The 17,285-nt window shown below is 49.5% G+C and overlaps 7 protein-coding genes across 7 annotated transcripts; 4 read left to right on the top strand and 3 right to left on the bottom strand.

Annotated features, from left to right (window-relative positions):
* Positions 1–182: 182 nt before the first annotated feature.
* On the top strand, positions 183–806 carry N7496_005540 (GTP-binding protein rhoA; the record flags this gene model as incomplete). Its single annotated transcript, XM_056698469.1, has 1 exon — positions 183–806. The coding sequence occupies one exon, from the start codon at positions 183–185 to the stop codon at positions 804–806; it is 624 nt and encodes a 207-aa protein (XP_056556994.1).
* A 130-nt stretch (positions 807–936) lies between these two features.
* N7496_005539 (RNA helicase SLH1) lies at positions 937–6,981 on the bottom strand (the record flags this gene model as incomplete). The annotated part of the gene is made up of 1 exon (XM_056698468.1): positions 937–6,981. One exon carries the CDS (start codon positions 6,979–6,981, stop codon positions 937–939), a length of 6,045 nt encoding a protein of 2,014 aa, XP_056556993.1.
* Positions 6,982–7,396: 415 nt separating this feature from the next.
* N7496_005538 (palmitoyltransferase YKT6) lies at positions 7,397–8,318 on the top strand (the record flags this gene model as incomplete). Its single annotated transcript, XM_056698467.1, has 6 exons — positions 7,397–7,417; positions 7,493–7,551; positions 7,609–7,632; positions 7,693–8,062; positions 8,139–8,231; positions 8,283–8,318. The coding sequence occupies 6 exons, from the start codon at positions 7,397–7,399 to the stop codon at positions 8,316–8,318; spliced, it is 603 nt and encodes a 200-aa protein (XP_056556992.1).
* A 1,229-nt stretch (positions 8,319–9,547) lies between these two features.
* Positions 9,548–10,151, bottom strand: N7496_005537 (uncharacterized protein; the record flags this gene model as incomplete). The annotated part of the gene is made up of 2 exons (XM_056698466.1): positions 9,548–9,936; positions 10,007–10,151. 2 exons carry the CDS (start codon positions 10,149–10,151, stop codon positions 9,548–9,550), a joined length of 534 nt encoding a protein of 177 aa, XP_056556991.1.
* Positions 10,152–11,669: 1,518 nt separating this feature from the next.
* On the top strand, positions 11,670–13,570 carry N7496_005536 (extracellular dihydrogeodin oxidase/laccase; the record flags this gene model as incomplete). The annotated part of the gene is made up of 4 exons (XM_056698465.1): positions 11,670–11,991; positions 12,055–12,350; positions 12,433–13,335; positions 13,397–13,570. The coding sequence occupies 4 exons, from the start codon at positions 11,670–11,672 to the stop codon at positions 13,568–13,570; spliced, it is 1,695 nt and encodes a 564-aa protein (XP_056556990.1).
* An 825-nt stretch (positions 13,571–14,395) lies between these two features.
* On the top strand, positions 14,396–15,560 carry N7496_005535 (uncharacterized protein; the record flags this gene model as incomplete). Its single annotated transcript, XM_056698464.1, has 3 exons — positions 14,396–14,544; positions 14,596–14,880; positions 14,930–15,560. 3 exons carry the CDS (start codon positions 14,396–14,398, stop codon positions 15,558–15,560), a joined length of 1,065 nt encoding a protein of 354 aa, XP_056556989.1.
* A 103-nt stretch (positions 15,561–15,663) lies between these two features.
* On the bottom strand, positions 15,664–16,892 carry N7496_005534 (zinc-binding alcohol dehydrogenase family protein; the record flags this gene model as incomplete). Its single annotated transcript, XM_056698463.1, has 3 exons — positions 15,664–16,246; positions 16,300–16,558; positions 16,619–16,892. The coding sequence occupies 3 exons, from the start codon at positions 16,890–16,892 to the stop codon at positions 15,664–15,666; spliced, it is 1,116 nt and encodes a 371-aa protein (XP_056556988.1).
* Between the last annotated feature and the right edge of the window lie 393 nt (positions 16,893–17,285).

Raw genomic sequence — 17,285 nt, 5'->3', positions numbered from 1 at the left:
GTTTTGATATTGCATATCTCGAGCATCGTATAGAGGCCGCATGTCAGGTGACCTCGTGTTGTTAGTCCAGACGACATTCCCCCTCATAGGATTCCACGGTCAGCATTTCTCTCCGTATTCATCCTGGACAGAAACAACTAATTGGATGCATGATTGCTGGTAGTTGCAATCCGCGCTGTCCAATGAGTCGCCGCAAAGTCACCGTCGACGGCATGTCAGCCTGTGGGAAAACACGCCTGATCACAGTGCTGGCTGAATATGCAACAGCCCACTATCACGGCAAAGTCAAACCTCGGGAAGAATTCGTTGGCTGCCCGAGCCCTATCACGTCGATCGACATTCAAACGCCCGAGTCGAGATCGATCGACTTGTGGGAAGTTTCGTATTCCTCTTTTGAAAGGCTCACTGTACTCGCGTATCCGAAGACAAACCTTGTTCTATTTTGTTTCGCCCTTGATTACTTGGATGATGCCGGTGTGGTATACGATGTCCAGGATAAAGTGGATTATTTGATATCGAAAAAATCCCATAAGCCAAGAGATGCGCCGCTCATTCTAGTCGGGTGTCGAAATGACCTGCGAAAACAGCAGGAAGCCGCGAAGAATACGAGGGTCTTTACGCAGGCCTCTCAAGAGCTTAGGCGGTATGCAAAGAAGAATCATGTGGAGTACTTTGAATGTTCTGCGGAAAGTCAAGAGAATATTGCGGAGCTTCTTCGGGGAGTTATCAGGATTCTTTTCCTCGAAAGAAAGGACTCGGCTGGAAAGGACTGGAAGACTAGATCTTCCAAATGCATCGTGCTATAAGTCAAAGCTAACAGGGAACACGAACCAACGCCTACGTTGTGAACTATCTTGTTATATGTAATGTGTGATAAATTCCAGATATATGCCGGTGTATATTCCTCAATCTAATCTTTGATTGAAATGTACAAGATCATTCTTTGAGGCTGACGCTAGACGACGGCTCCACCGACTGTGTCGATGTACTCGACGTCACTTCGACCTCCACATTAGGCAAAGTCCACTGCATGCCGGGATAAGAGTCACTAATGACCTTGACATTGACCCAAGTAACACCACAACGGGCCAGGGACATGGATTCAGCAACGGCGGCACTCGGGAACTTGACGAGCGAGCGCACACTGAGCGGGGCGTTGTCTCCACGGCCCTTGCCATGGGAACCTCCACCTCGACTAGAACCAGCGCCAGCACCACCGCGAGGTTTGTTTCCGCCGTTTTGCCTAGAGAATGAGGGCCACGAAACCCTCTTTAGGCCAAGCAGCTCGCCATCCGACCCATCGGGACGAGCACTGCAAACAACGAGGAAGTAGCCCTCGGTTTGCGGCTTTGGGAACTTGGGGGCGTAGATGCGGTGCTCCGCGTTCGTCGATGGATTGCGACGCGTGATGGACGCACTCAACCCCTTGGCAGAAATGCCAGTAACAGCGATAGAGACATTCGGCAGATGGGAAGCCGCTTTGGTGAATCCCGGGTGGAGATTGAACTTCTTAACCAAATCAAAGAAGGCAGACCTGGGCTGAGAGGACAGTTTGGCAAGTGAAGATGGAAGGCCGCGCGGCGGTTTTTCAACGGGGATACCGGGCAGAATAGACAAGGGATGATCCTCGGGCCAGCGGGCAGACTTGATGCACTGCAAAAGAGTGACAAACATTTCGCACGCAGGAATATATCCAAGCTCAGCCATGACGTCGATGGAGGCCTGGATGATACGAATTCCCTGATCCAGAACTGACGTCTGATCACCAACATAATCGGAGATGGGCAGATCGATTCGAGACATGTACGCCTGGAGCAAGAGGAAGGCCTTGACGTGGGGATCCCACATTGGGATATCACCCATCGACTCGGTGGATAGAGGCAGGTTCTGAGCCAACTCGGCGTTGATGAGATCTTCATTGTGACGCACGGGCAGCTCATCAAATTCAGTGGCAGAGCACATCCAGCTCAGGACATCTTGAAAGGTAGGTTCACGCTTTGCGTGAGACATCAAGTAGCGGATAGTCTTGTGCGAAAGGTAGTAGTAACTCATAATCTTGCCGAAGGGGGTGGAGTCAACTTCGCCAGTGGCGGAATCCACGAGCACGCAAGACGACTCTGCCAAGTCGTTGAGCGACTTATCAACCAGGTCAATCATGAACTCTTGGGCGGTAGCTTGAGCAGCCATCGTGTTCTGCTCTTCGGCGAGAATCTCAAGGCCATAGTAGGATGGGTTCTTGTGAAGGCGGCGGAAGAAGAATGTCCAAGTCAAGTAGTCAAGCGCATCTTGCTTCGTGCCAATCGTTCCGGCAGAAACCTCAGCGCCCAAGTGGTTGTCCAAGACCTTGTGAAGTGTAGACTCGACGGGGAAACCGGTATGCAAGAAATGTTTGTAGAAAGCCTTCTTCGAGTCTTGCGTAAAAATGCGGGCAATACCGGAGTTGTCGAATTGTGGACGACCGGCACGACCAAGCATTTGAAGAACATCGGTCAAGTCCATATCACGATAACCCTCGATTTTGGCATCGAAGAACTGAGTGCCCTTGACGACAACCAGGTGAGCGGGAAGATTGACACCCCAGGCGAGAGTACTGGTTGCGACCAGAATCTGGATCTTGTTGTTGGCGAACAGCTCCTCTGCCAGCTGTCGATCAGACTCCACCAAACCAGCATGGTGCAAGCCAATACCAAAGTTTAGAGCCTCTCGCAGGGCGTCATCCTTGACTCGCGCAAGGTTTAACTCCAAATCATCCTCCGACATACGGACAAAGCGGCGAGGATTGTCCTCCATACCGCAGTAGTTGATCAAGTCCTTGGCAGTAAGACGGGTCTGTCGACGGGATGCAACGAACACGATTACGGGTTTCTCGGGAGAGTGGTTCTTGATGGCCAAGAAGGTTGGACGATTCATAGATTGCATCAGAGGACAGAAGCCACGCTGTTCAGGGAAGCCATCGATGTAAATCTCAAGGGGGACCGGGCGAACGGAGTGCCGGAAATTGTAGAGACCCTCCTTGACACCAAGCCAATTGGCAAGATCAGTGGCATTGGCACAGGCAGTTGACATACCCATAAGTCTCACAGAGCCCTTGGACTGGGAAGCAATGTAGTTCATACGAGACACGATGATTTCCAGAATGGGGCCCCGATCACCTCCCAGAAGATGAATCTCGTCGATGATCACAAGACTGACCTTGCGCACGTAATCTCTGGTCTGCCAGCTACGGGAGATACCGTCCCACTTTTCAGGGGTCGTGATGATGATGTCGGCATCTCGAATGGTGCGCGTGTCCGGGGTATTGTCACCAGTCAACTCCACAAGCTTCAGACCCATTGGGCCAGTAAGGCGTTTGCGCCAGTCTTGGACACGCTCACGAACCAGGGCCTTCATTGGGGCAATGTACACAACCTTGGATCCGGGCTTCTCACGGAACGCCCACCACATTGCCAGCTCAGCAGCCACTGTCTTTCCACTACCAGTGGGTGATCCGAGGAGAACGTTGGATGGAGTGTGATATAGCAGGTGGAAGATCTGGGTCTGCATAGGATTGAAGAATTGGAAGCGCTGGCCATACACTTCTTCCAGGATTGGGTTCTGGAGAGCAGAGATGGGAAGTGGCTGCAGGTTCAACAGGTCGGTGTATACGCTTTCTGTGTCGGGGCGAATCAAATGTTGGAAAGACACTGGACTGACAGTCTCGGCACCAAGCCAACGATCGGAAATAATGCGAATATAGATCTGGCTCGGCAAAGGATCAGACAGTGGAATAGTGAAATTGAGCTCGTGGTCGTCGTAAAGCTTCTTGCGGCTGAGAATGAAATATTCATGGTGGTAAATCTCTGAAGTCTCAGAGTTCTCAACCCAGACCCAGAATGACTCAGAAGCTCCATGGTGGCGGTCATTCCAGCTGAACTCGGGGTAGATAGAAAGACGAATGCGAAGGACATCACGGTTCAGAGGCGCAATCTCCGTCTCAACACTGAGAGTAGGGAAATTATCCAACAGCTTGGTCAGCACCTTGCCCATCTTGTGGTTGTGAACAAGCTGCCCGATCTCAGTAGGTTCCATCTCCCGCATCGACTCGATTGAGGATGTGGGTAGCCGCTCATCTAGGTTTCTGAGAACGGGCTGTGGCAAGTCGAATTGGTGGAAGGGATGATCGAAGGGCCAGATCTGCTTCTCAATTGATTTGCACAAAGACAGCAGGACCTGACACTGGTAACCCCAGCGGCGGTTCAGGGCAATCATGAAGAGCGCCCGGCAGATACGAGCCGCATTCTGTGCTACGTATCCGGTGTCGGAGACTAGAGCAAAGTCCTCGATCCTGGCCCGAGAAATGTACGATTGCAGTAGGATGTTTGTCTTCGCATGAGGGGAATCGTTTCCTCCCTCGACTTCAGTCTGGATGACTTCATCGCGTAGCCGTTGCAGTTCTTTTGATTCACTTTCGCGGGCTTGGATGTTATCGAATTCACCACTCAAACTGATCATTCTGAGAACGTCCGCTTCGCCCGACCGAGGACGCATTTGATCATTGAAAATCTCAATACTCGTTTGCAAGACGTAGTACTGACTAGCAATGCGACCGACATCTTTGGCTTTGAGGTCCTCGGTTTTCTCGTTAAAGATGATCATCTGGCTCTTGGAAAGTGTCTGCGCAGCTTGAATAATCAATTGTCGGCGTCTTTGTACCAGCATCGGGTCATCCCGAAGCTCTGCATATTCGATACCATAGTTTCGGGGCTCGCGTTTCATGCGAACAAACAGGTATGAATAACCTAGCCACTGTACAGCTTCAGAAACAGAAGTCACAGTTCCCAAGGCAATCTCAGCATTCAAGTTATCAACGAGGCGGGCCGAGAACCTCGACTCAATCGGTTGTTGTGCAGTCACGGCAGACAGATAATGTTGCAGCTTATCATGGGTGGTGCAAATGAAGCCAATACCGGTATCCTGGAACTGTGGACGACCAGCACGACCAAAGATCTGCAACACGTCGAGGATACTGAGATCGACAAATTTACCCTCCTGTGGGTTGTAGAGCTGAGTTCCCTTGATGACTACAGCTGCAGCGGGCAAGTTGACACCCCATGCGAGAGTAGCCGTACAGCAGAGAACCTTGATCAAGCCCTCCGAGAACATGCGTTCCATGAGGTTACGGTCGCTCCGACTCATACCGGCGTGATGGGTTCCAAAGCCACTGGCAAAAATGTCACGAAGCTCGCGGGCACGGGCGTGTTTCATATCCCGCAGAGCGTTTGAGTAATCTTCATGGTCGTGACAGCTAAACAGGTCCTCACAGCCGTCCTCCGCGGCCATTTGCTTCAACATCCGAGCAGTCATGACCGTGTCCTTGCGCGAATGCACAAAGACCATGACTTGATGTCCCCTCTCCACCATGTCACGAACCTTTTCAAAAGCAACGGTGTCAAGGTTCTCTCGGGATTGTTTGGACCCAGGCTTGCCTTTGACTCCGATGAAGTGTTGCTCCAGGGGCACTGGTCGGAAGGATTGATCGAAGAAAAACAAGCCGGCCATTTTGTTGACTTTCAAGAAATCTGCCACATCCACGTAGTTTGGAAGAGTGGCTGAAAGACCAACGATACGAATCAACGACTGGGTACTCTCCACCTGGCGTTGAGTTCGGGCGACCAGTGATTCAATGACGGCGCCACGCTCGTCGTGGAGCATGTGGACTTCGTCAATGATGAGCAACCGCACCTTCTGCACGAGCTCGGTATCTCCAGTACTCTTGCGAGTTACAACATCCCATTTCTCAGGGGTGGTGACAATGATCTGGGTCTCCACAATTTCCCGCTTGGTCAACTGCATATCACCAGTGAGTTCACGCACTTTAATTCCAAGCCAAGCAAGACGCTTTCCCAGCTTCTCAGTGACTTCAGCAGCCAGGGCCTTCATGGGAGCAACATAAACGATCTTGAAATCATCCACTTCAACGGTGAATTCAGTCGCATCCGGCTGCTCTAGTGGATTAGGAATAGTGTTTTTCCCAACTGCATTGAGAATAGTGAGCATAGCTGCGTCCGTTTTACCAGCACCGGTAGGCGCGCAGATGAGCATGTTCTCGTTGGTCTTGTAGGCAACTTCATACAGCAAGCTCTGCATGCGGTTCAGAGCCTCGTAGCCTTTGAAAGTTCCTCGACACAGACCGTCTAGCCCCGCAATTTCCACCAGCTTCTGGTTTGGTCGCACTGCACCGACGCTGGAGGCAGGGATTTCAAATTCGGTATATTTAGGCTCCTCGATTTCTCGACTTCCAACCGGTAGACCGTATTTTCTCCCGTTGGCGGATAGGAGATTGCCAGAGCTATGAAGCTTGAAGACATGCGGGTAATGAGGCTCAGAACGAGTTTGAGCCGCCATCAAATGTGCATTCTTATGCTGGAAGTCACGCTCCCGTAGAGCCTGCTCCCTTTCCGCTCGAGTTTGCAGTCTTCCAGAAGCAAGGCCATCCGTCTGTGCCTCCACTCGTTGTGGCTTGTCTGACAATATCTCCTCCCGATGAGCGATGAGCTCAATGACCAGGTCCAAGTCATCGAACCCAACAATTTCGGCGAGGGACATTTGCAGCTCCGCATCGTCGCTATCGGTGGCCAGTGTCGCAATAATCTGCTGGGAAAGCTCCGTTGCATCCATGGTAGGGTTCCGCGTCGCAACATCGAGACATTTAATTTCCAACCAGATCCGATCGTAGGCCGTGCTTTGAGGGAGGGAAACATCGTTCGATTCGTGAAATTCGTCTAGACCGCTATCTGTCTCGTCGTCGGAGCTAATAATGTCCCACACATCATCCACCGTTCCGGGGGAAGAGTATTCGTCGTCGATATCCAGTTCCATGTCGCTTCCATAGCTAATCGAATCGTGGGGTAGGTCTTGCGGGAGCTTCAGGTCGGCGATGGCCTGACGCATTGCAGCCAGCTGAGACAGCCATTGCGACTCGGTTGCTGCTATACTATCCATGATTGTGAGTAATGCAGCGCTCGTTCAAATTTGAGTGAAACATGAAAGAAGAAAACAGTGCAGAAAGATGGCGGGGGTGTAAGTCATCAGAGTCAACGGGGTCCCAAGAAGGAAATAGGGCTCCGCTGCAGGGCTCGACCGGTCGGCTGGGCGGTGTGGACTCTGCTGCCTCAGGCTGCCCATTGCGGAGACCCTGTGCCATCATCGCGGCTATCAGGAGTTGGCCTCCCCAGCTCAACCCCGATTCCCGACCTCCTTTAGCACAACCACGACCAGCTGACGCTTTGAGCGATAATCCTTCCGCCTAGTGCTCTGACGCAAGAGGGGTTTCCACACTAGACATCTAAACTGCCCACGCCTCTCGCGCTCAACATCCACCGTTCTTTGTGCGAGCCTCTCGACTTTCCCCGCCACCATGAAGGTTCTCTATATGGGCGTATGTGTCTTCGTCGAAATGACCTCCAAATTGGCTCCTTGGAAAGCATGGGCTTATATTTTGCTTTTGTGATAGGTTCTCCGGAACGATACTCAACCTGCGCTTCAGCTATGCGGAGAGAAGGACCTGACCAGGTAGGTGTTTATCTCGGTCGCCTACTCCTAGTGATCGTACGAACTAACTCCTCATAGCTTCTCCCGATTCACCCGCCAAAAGTATGCCTATCCACACTCAAAGCCCATTCTTCCACGTTGTTAACCACCGCGATACCACAGCTATGAGGAGTTCATGATGCTTTTCACCAAGACCGTCGCCGAGCGCACGAAGCCCGGGCAGCGCCAGGACATTGAGGAGAAATCGTACACATTCCACGCATACGGCCGGACCGAGGGCGTCGCTGGTGTCATCGTCACCGATGGCGAGTATCCCGCCCTCGTCGCGCACCAGCTTCTGTCTAAGATCGTCGACGAGTTCCTCGCCAAGCACCCTCGCACATCTTTCTCCGACCCCTCCCTCCGTGAGAACGCATGCCCGTTGCCTCAGTTGAAGGAGTATATTGTGAAGTACCAGGACCCCAGTCAGGCCGACAGCATTATGAAGATTCAGCAGGAGCTGGATGAGACTAAGATTGTGCTGCACAAGACGGTACGTGGTTGGATGGATATTGGTTATCCACGGAATTCTTCCCCATATTTTAGGCCCGAGGCTAATGCTCATATAGATCGAGAGTGTGTTGGAGCGTGGTGAGAAGATTGACTCGTTGGTCGCCAAGAGTGACGGTCTATCCGCCCAGAGTAAGATGTTCTATACCCAGGTATGTTTCCAATTTCAAAGACCTAGACTTCATTCACTAATACTCTCCTAGGCCAAGAAGCAAAACTCTTGCTGCGTTGTTATGTAGGTTCCTGTTCGCGGGGTTTCAACCCGATAGTAGCGACGTTTTCCTCTTGGTTTCAACTTTATTCATGTAATCAAACCTCGAAGCTATGCATTTTGCAGTTATTGTGTAATCTTTGGATATGCTGCTACCTCGGGCTTCTATCTTTGTCCTCTTTGTCCTGTCCTCTCGTAAGGACTAGGGCTTGCATTGTTTTTTACCACGGTGATGACGCGACCATTCTTTATAGATGCTGCACACAATGACACAAGTTGCCAGTACTTCCATTACAAATCGGGGTAGCTAGTCCCCGATTGCAGTCATAACTTACATCTGATACTCTCATACGGGAGCCCTTGGTCCGTTGGATGTTGGATGTTTAAGATCAGCCACTCTCATGCTTGCGAATACCTCAGGCCGGCATCATCATATACACGTGGAATGAAACTGGCGCTGAATTTGAAGGAGGCACCGCATTATTATCTCGAAGACGGTTGTAAATCCTCGGATTCATCTCTTACGTCGGGGAAATTCCATTGTTTAACTTGTTTCCAGTGTAAATAAATCACAACACGCATACCTATATCACTTCGGGAGTCTAAGATCCACTTGCAGCAATCGTGACAAAAAATATAGAACCAACCTCACACCACGGTCCATGAACCCACAGCCACATGCAGAAAAGATCCAAAACAGAACGATTTTAGTATTGAATCTCAATCTTTAGTCTTGATATCTCTGGGTCACCCTCATCAAATTTGCTGTTGCCTGGATGACAAGGCCCCGTGACTGTGGTTTCTTTTGCTCTACCGGAGATAAGAGATTTAAGAGACTTATCTCCGTGAACTCGAGAGCTACCTAGCTTCTAGTACTAGGTGGGGGATCACGAGACTTCCCATCACAGGTACCTAGCAGACTTACCACAGTACGGGAAGTCAATGTTACTGGTGATACAATCAATGGGTAGTGTGTTAATGCTGGATGGGTATTACCAGCCTGGGGTTGATAATATACTTCTTGAACTTCTGTTTAAGGACAATGGAATTTCAAACACACTCCAGCTTTCTATAGAATTGAATATAGTTATTACACTTTGCGAACCGATACCCGATAGCCCGTTGCAGTAAGATGTTGGTGGATTGGAACGACCGGAACCAAGAGTCGACTGCAACAACCTTGGTCCCACCATACTTGAGAGAGCACACCCCATACCTCAAGATAGGACTGGTCCATCAAGGTCTCCAAAGTCACGTCTAAGAATTTTCAGTCGCCTTCACAACAACAGGGAAGTCACCACTAGGGGCACTATCATCCAAAGTCCAAGTAAGACCGTAGACACCGGTGAAGCTTGTCGACTTGGCCCAGAACTGCGCTTCGAGGAACGTGTTGTTATTGTAGACCAGCTGCGAGGCAAATAGAGCGAAGCCTGATACAGTTCCATTAAGGTAGGCGATCCTGGTAATCGGCAGAACACCAACGGCGTACTCGTTCTCGGGCATGATATACATGGAGCCAGCACGGGTTCCGTTCACAAAAGTTGCGTTCGCAATCCAGCATTCGCCGGTGATAGAAGCCAAGTCCCAGGTCAGGGGAGTTAGGTTGGCGTTGCTGTTGCTGGGATATTCAGCAATGTAAAGAAGGCCTACAAGAGAAAATGATATTAGTGTGCTTCTGAGAATAGTCCCTTTCCTAAAACTTGCCATCCTCTAGACCATAGGCAATAGGCCAGTTGGTAGAATTCGTGCCATAGGCGGAAAGAGTCGCATTTGTCTCTCCACCCCGTTTGATGTGCTGATGGAAGGCCAGTCCGAAACCGATTTGTAAGAATAGGAGAGATAAAAGAGACTTTAGATGCATTTTAGACGTTGATGATGTAGAATCGCTGAGACAACGACGACAATAACTCAAAAGAACAAGACCTTGACAAGTTGAATTGCTGGCAAGATTGAAACGAGAGATGTATATGACTGTCTGAAGGGGGTGTCGTTTCGAAAACGCACAAAGTAGGTGATGTTGCCTGACAGCCGAGACAACAAACACTCGATGTCAAAACTAGCTTATTGCAGAAATAGAAAAGATGCAACTAAAAAAAGCCAAAGTTTTCTTACCAGGTCTCCATTCCAAGTCGGATCAAATGCCGCAGATCTGGCGCTAATCAAGCCCAGAATCATGCTGTACTATCACCTTCTCCACCCACCAACCTTAGCATAGCTTGCGCAAATATAGATCCATTAGCAGCACTAGATTTAAACCCAGCCATCAATCATGTCCTGGCGTACGTAAACCCCGCTGATCAAGCCAAGACGGACAAGTGTGGAGCGGCTTATACTTTAACCTCGTACAATGACTGGGTGGCTGGCGATCCCGCTCCACAAGACAAGCCTTGGCTCGTCACCCTACGCCTAGCGGACGATGTCCATCGCTAGTCTAGATTCTAACCCGGTTGATTCATCTGTGAAAACGAATGCCGTTCGTCAGCCATCATATGACGAAATATTGTTTTTGAAACGACTTTAATTGGTTTCTTTTCTTCGATATGCTGTGACCAGGCGGGGCACCGAACGAGTCTGGACCATGATAGCTATGGTCAGTCTGCGCAGATCGGAATATCGGAATTGCTCCGCGCGGCCGATGAAGACTATACATAGAATGGAGATAGACTCGTAAACTGGGTTCCACAAAACTCCTGTTTAACATTGACACGGAACGTGAAGATGACACTGCCAAGCCTTGGATCATTTGCTGATCACAAAGCGTACGAAGCCCTGCAAAGGACTGCTTGAACAAGTTGTCAGGAAAATGCAAATTACTCAGACAGAATCTGCTGCGAGAATACTACACTCCCTATGCTTCGGTGGAACTAGAGGCTGTGTATGAGCTGTATTTAGAGGCCTTGGTTCTCTGCCTCTGGATTCGAGATGCTTGCAACTTGGAGTAGTTTGCGTTATCCTGTAAGGCTTTCATGCATTATAGGGCTGCCTGGGCCGAAATAAAGACTTAGCCGTTTAGAAGACCCACCAGAATGCCGAGGGGAACCTAGAATCTCGATAGAAGCTGAGTTTCTGCGGCCCTAGAAAGCTAAAAGCAGGCCATTAAATGTAGATCACTATCTGTGGAGACGCTTACCTGCAACTATCGAAGGCATGATGTGTACCAAGAGTGCGAATCCTCTGGATCCTTTACCTGTTTGTTTAGTACCAGGCAGCCCTACTTGTTTCCCCTGACAGAAACCAGGCCGGGCATAAAGTATGGCCCGACACTGCACCTACCAGAAAAACCAGTGAAGACACTCGAATTTCCCATCATTTGCATCTTGTTTCTGAGAGGCTCTTCCTGATTTATTTTCCCGCCCCTACCGCGGCTGTCATTACTGTCATGCGCTCTCTTCCCCTTGCTTTATCGTCTCTTCTTCTTTTTCCAGGAATCTTTGGAGCTTCAACTTTATCTTCCAAGCACGCCAAGCATGTGAGACACAAAGGTTGTGTCAATAGCCCCTCAAACCGGGCGTGCTGGAGTGACGGGTTTGACATTTCTACCAACTATTACGAGAAGGTACCTGATACTGGTGTGGTTCGCGAGTACTGGTTCAATGTTGAGAATACCACTGCGGGCCCAGATGGGGTTGAAATGCCGGTTCAACTCATCAACGGTTCTTTCCCGGGCCCAACCATCATAGCTGATTGGGGTGACACTGTCGGTAAGACAATTGCATCCCTTCTCCTCCTACATTCGTTGGGTCAAGACTGATGAAGGTCAATAGTTGTGCATGTGACGAACTCGCTACAGAACAACGGCACTGGCCTACATTTTCATGGCATTCGTCAAAACTGGACAGATGCCATGGATGGTGTCCCCAGTATTACTCAATGTCCAATTGCACCCGGGGATTATTTTACATACCGCTGGCGTGCAGTTGAGTATGGCACTGGCTGGTATCACTCTCATTTCTATGTTCAAGCTTGGGACGGCGTGTTTGGTGGAATTCAGATCAATGGCCCAGCAACCGCAAACTACGATATCGATCTCGGACACGTCTTTCTAAATGATTGGTATCATGTAAGTAGAGACACTCCTATTAGTTGAGTGACTTGAGAAGTGGAGAATTTATGCTGCGAAGAGTACGTGCTAATGACTATAGGCCACCGCTGATCAGCTCGTCCTTCAAGCCTCCACTGGAGGACCCCCCACAGCCCCAAACGGTCTTATCAATGGAACAAACACCTGGGGAACCAAAGGTTCTCGCTTTTCAACAACCTTTGAGGCTGGCAAAAGATACCGGATGCGATTGGTCAATGCTGCAGCTGATCAGCATTTCCGTTTCATGATTGACAAACACGACCTTGAGGTCATCGCGACTGACTTTGTGCCCATTGTACCTTATAATACAACAGACCTGAGTATTGGTATGGGTCAACGATACGATGTCATTGTCACTGCAAAACAATTGACGAGTGGAAACTTCTGGCTAAGGGCTATTCCCCAGTCGGCTTGCTCAGAGACCGATGCAACCGACAAGGTCAAGGGTATCATTCGCTACGACAACTCTTCCACTGCGGACCCTACCACCTCGGCATATAGTTACACTGACTCTTGTGCCGACGAGGATCCAGCAAATATAGTCCCTTACCTCCCCATCAACGCATCTAGCACGTATGCCTATGGCGAGGATGAGAATGTCGAAGTTCAGGTCACTGATAACGCCCTCCTTTGGCTGATGAATAAGACTTCCCTCCACACACAATGGGAATACCCATCTCTTCTCCAAATCTCCGAAGGGAACAGGACGTGGTTGGCTAAGCAGCGCGTCATTCACCTGCCTAGTGCAGACGAATGGGTATACATGGTTATCCATTCTCCATTCGCCCAGGATCACCCCATGCATCTTCACGGACATGATTTCTGGGTCCTCGGCTCTGGATATGGAAACTTTGATACTTCCATGACCAGTAGCCTCACCTTGGTCAACGCGCCGCGAAGAGATGTTGTTATGCTGCCTGCGAGTGGATATGTGGTGATTGCCATGAAGACTAACAACCCTGGTGTAGGTTTTTCTACGAGGTATCTCATGGATCGACTTTACTAACAATATTGGTTAACTATAGGTCTGGCTCATGCATTGTCATATTGCGTGGCATACCTCCGAGGGCTTTGCCGTCCAACTACTAGAACGAATCACGGACATTACATTCGATCATGACTCGCTTAACTCCACTTGCGCAAATTGGAAGAGCTATGTCGCTGCGAAGGATGTTAACCAGTATGACTCAGGTGTTTAAGGGTGGATGATGTCCGAACAAAGGCAGGGCTTAGGGGGTCCTATTCCATAGCACTTCTACGTCTAGCATGTTTCTTTTTCTAATTCAGTCATATATTCGTTCTCATCCAGCGCAGCACTTCAAACTCTGTGGGAGCATTTCGAACAGACTGGAGCATGTCAATCCATCCAAATATGGAGATACATAGCAGCTCATTTGCTACCGAATCATTTAAAAGAACACCAAGCAGCATGTACAAGCAACAGGGCCCCGCAACGCGAAAATTGGGTTCATTTAGCCGACCAGTCCACCGCGAATTGAGGCTCTGAAGGCCCCTCCTAATATTGATTTCTCAAGGCTGGAAACATGAATAGACCCAATAAAAATTCACCGTTGCAGCCAAATATGGGGCTCGGAGATAATAAACCCCAATTCAGGCAATGTTTCCAATCACATTCACTCCGTCCCTGGTCTGCTCTGCCGGTCGTCGAGCTTAGCGAGGGACGTTTGGGGGCCGACAAGGCTTGGCAAGGCCCCTTTAAGGGGTTTGATCTGGACGACGAGTCATTCAACCATGCTATTGGCTGGAGAATATATTCGGTTGGGACCAGGCTATCGGAGCTAGCTCAGAATCGGTCTGGTGTGCCGGATAGTGCCGCTTAAACCAAGAATAATGAACGAGGGTGTGAATGGTACCTAACCCCAACCTACTTTAAAAACTGGACCACCCCAGGCTAGTCCCTTTATTCCCTAGGAGTTGTTAGTCTTTCCGCTTTCGATTCAAGCAGTCACTCGCTCAAGACAGTCATTCCTTCAAAATAGTCATTCTTTCAAAGCATAAACAAGATGCGAGGTTCTCAAATTGCCCGAGTGGTGGCCTTGGGATTGGCCTCGGCAACATTAGCAGCAGCAGCAAACGATGCGAGCTATGACCCTTCATTGAACTTCCGACCGGACAATGTGACCTTCAGTAACCTGTATCATTGGGTTGGATCGTGAGTTTTACACAGTCCTACTCAATAGATGTCGTTTCTTACACGCCGCAGATACTACAACGGTTCGACGACAATCCAGATCGAGCCCTTTGGTGGAGTCGCCGCGAAGGAAGAAGGGACCCTTGACACCACTTGGTGCCCGAATTTGAAGGGCAACACCTACAATACCAAATTCGATACAATCCTTGGACTTACGGAGCGGGCCAAATACAATGCTGGCAGCAATCCCCTCAACGTTGTCCTGACCCTGTGGGATCCAGGCTTCAACTTCAGTGTGCTCAACGCAAGTAAAGAGATCACAGATTTACCATGGGACTGGGCACTATTCTCTGCATTGTAAGGCAATAAGTACACATGCTGCTATATCTACTAACAACGTGAATAGGCCTTTGGATTCATACAATGGCTCTTTTACGGAACCCGATCTCTTCAATCTCACTCTTGCCGAGACTAGCAAGGCACCCTACAACGTTTCAAGTACCTTCACCGAATATGGCAGCGACAGCACATTCGATTCAACTTACCCGATTGTATTCAACATGACATCCTGCAATGGAACGCAGGCCACTGATTGGTCTGCATACATGATCTCCAACTACTACTGGCCTACCACAGGGTCCAATATCTCGTATCCAGACCCAACTTTCGACATTGTGTTCGACGATAAGACTGCCAAACTTACCCTGGATGCTTACATTCAAGCAGTCCAGGGCTGTGAGGATAGGCCTCAAAACCAAGACTTCTGCGAAGCAGACACTCTGATCGAGGCTAAGATGACGATCACGTTCGAGGGAACGATCGACTCTTATCATTCGGATGAGCTTAAGACAGACAGCTCTAAGCCTACTTGGCTTAAGACAGTTGGCTTCAACAACAGTACCAAGACAGATGGAAACAGTACTACCGGCAGTGGTAGTAGTAACAAGAAGAATGGCTCGAGCGGTCGTCAATACCCGGGCGCATTCCCCCTTGCCGCTGGCATCGTCGCGGCTATATTTTCTTCTCTGTCCATTTAGTTGACCAAAACGTGTGCATTAATCAACGCCTCTATATACGCAATACAAAATCCAAGGGGTCGCCAATCACTCAATAAAGGAAGAAACGAGAAACATCACCATCTCATAGCTCATAAACTAATTTCTTCCCACGAACGGTGCCCTGACGAACATCATCGACCCCTTCGAGAACACCCTCAAGGCCTCCTTTGCGTATTTCAATCGGCATGGGTTTCAACAATTTGTTTTGAAGGAATTCTTCAACGCGCCGATAAAATGCGATCATAAAAGCTTTGTCTTCCTTCGACGCCTCCCACGTCCGCTTTATCCCCAAATCCTCATTAATAATAGTGAAGCGTCTTCCAAAACATGTGTAAACAATGTTCCACACACTTTTGACCTTGGCGGAGGCTGGAAGAGACTCTGGTTGCTCCGGCACATCTGGTGGTACCATGAGTCCAGCATATACCAACGACGGAGCCTGTTCTGACGATTCTTGAGGGACAGAAAAGCATTCATAACAAAAGGCAGCAGTCTTAGTATCTGCAATGCAGTCCAGAACTGAGTACAAACCGTCTTTGTGGACAAGGGTTCTGATTTTCTCGATAGCATCAGGGTTACGATAATTGATGACCTCATCGGCGCCCAGAGATCTGAGCCAAGAGAAGTGTTGCTCTGAGCACGTTGTGATGACCCTGAGTCCTGAGCTATAAACAAGTCAGTATGCAAAATCTGCAACATGGCATCGGAATAAACTCACAGTTTCGCTAATTGTATAGCAATGCTGCCGGTTGCAGTGCTTCCGCCGTAAATCAAAACGGTATGGCCAGACGGTGTTGCATCACTAGTAGGCAACGGCAAAGGAAGCCACTGGTAAAGTGCTTGCGCAGCGGTACTAATCCCCATGCCTAGCGTTGAAGCATCTGCAAATGGGAGATTTTCCGGTATGCGCATCACAAGATCTGCATCTGCCAATAGATATTCCCGGAAGGAACCATTCGCATAGTTTACGGCATGACCTGGGTTGAGTATCTTGTCAATGTGTGCTAGAAATTCTCAAGGAGAGAGATGAGGCATACACGCATGAATAAACCCAGCTATCCGGTCACCGACCGTCCAATTCTCGCATCTGTCACCGATTTCCACGACTTCACCAGCAAAGTCAAAGCCCATTCCGGCACCTGGTCTCCCCAACTTGTCCAGCGCCATCCAGTCGGGCGTGTTGAGAGCTATGGCTCGTGTCTTGATCAGAAGTTGGCCTGCGTCGGGCGATGGAATAGCCAAATCGTGGGCTATATGAGCAATTCCTAGTCCACTCATAATGATCCCAGACTGGATCTTGATTTCTGACATGATGATTCGGTGATGATTCGGTGAAAGGATGAATGGAAAGAAGGAAGCTCAATGTCGAAGATTGATTAATGGAGTGCAATTCTGATATTTACAGAAAGTCTTGAGAGGGTCCCTTTTATGATAGAATCGCTCCTGAGAGTTATATGGGCTAGATTTCAGGCAACCGATGACCCGGTGACTAACCTGCAAAGGCTACCTTATCTCCCGGAGTTGGGGCGAGCGCCATCATGGTTTCGCGGATACAGAAAATTCTGCTCTATCTGGCATCCATAATGTAGGCACTATGATGTAATGGCAGGAAAATAGAATAATTCGCTGTCTAATTGTCAATGACACTGTCCGACTCGGCGGTTGTGGCGTGGTACGGCCGTGCCGGGTCTCGATTGATAGCCT

The sequence above is a fragment of the Penicillium cataractarum genome (genome assembly GCF_028827025.1).
Source record: "Penicillium cataractarum strain IBT 29864 chromosome Unknown utg000004l, whole genome shotgun sequence".
NCBI classification, from domain to species: Eukaryota; Fungi; Ascomycota; class Eurotiomycetes; order Eurotiales; family Aspergillaceae; genus Penicillium; species Penicillium cataractarum.
Note: the sequence above shows the minus strand (reverse complement) of the source record. Positions and strands in the feature narration are given on the sequence as shown.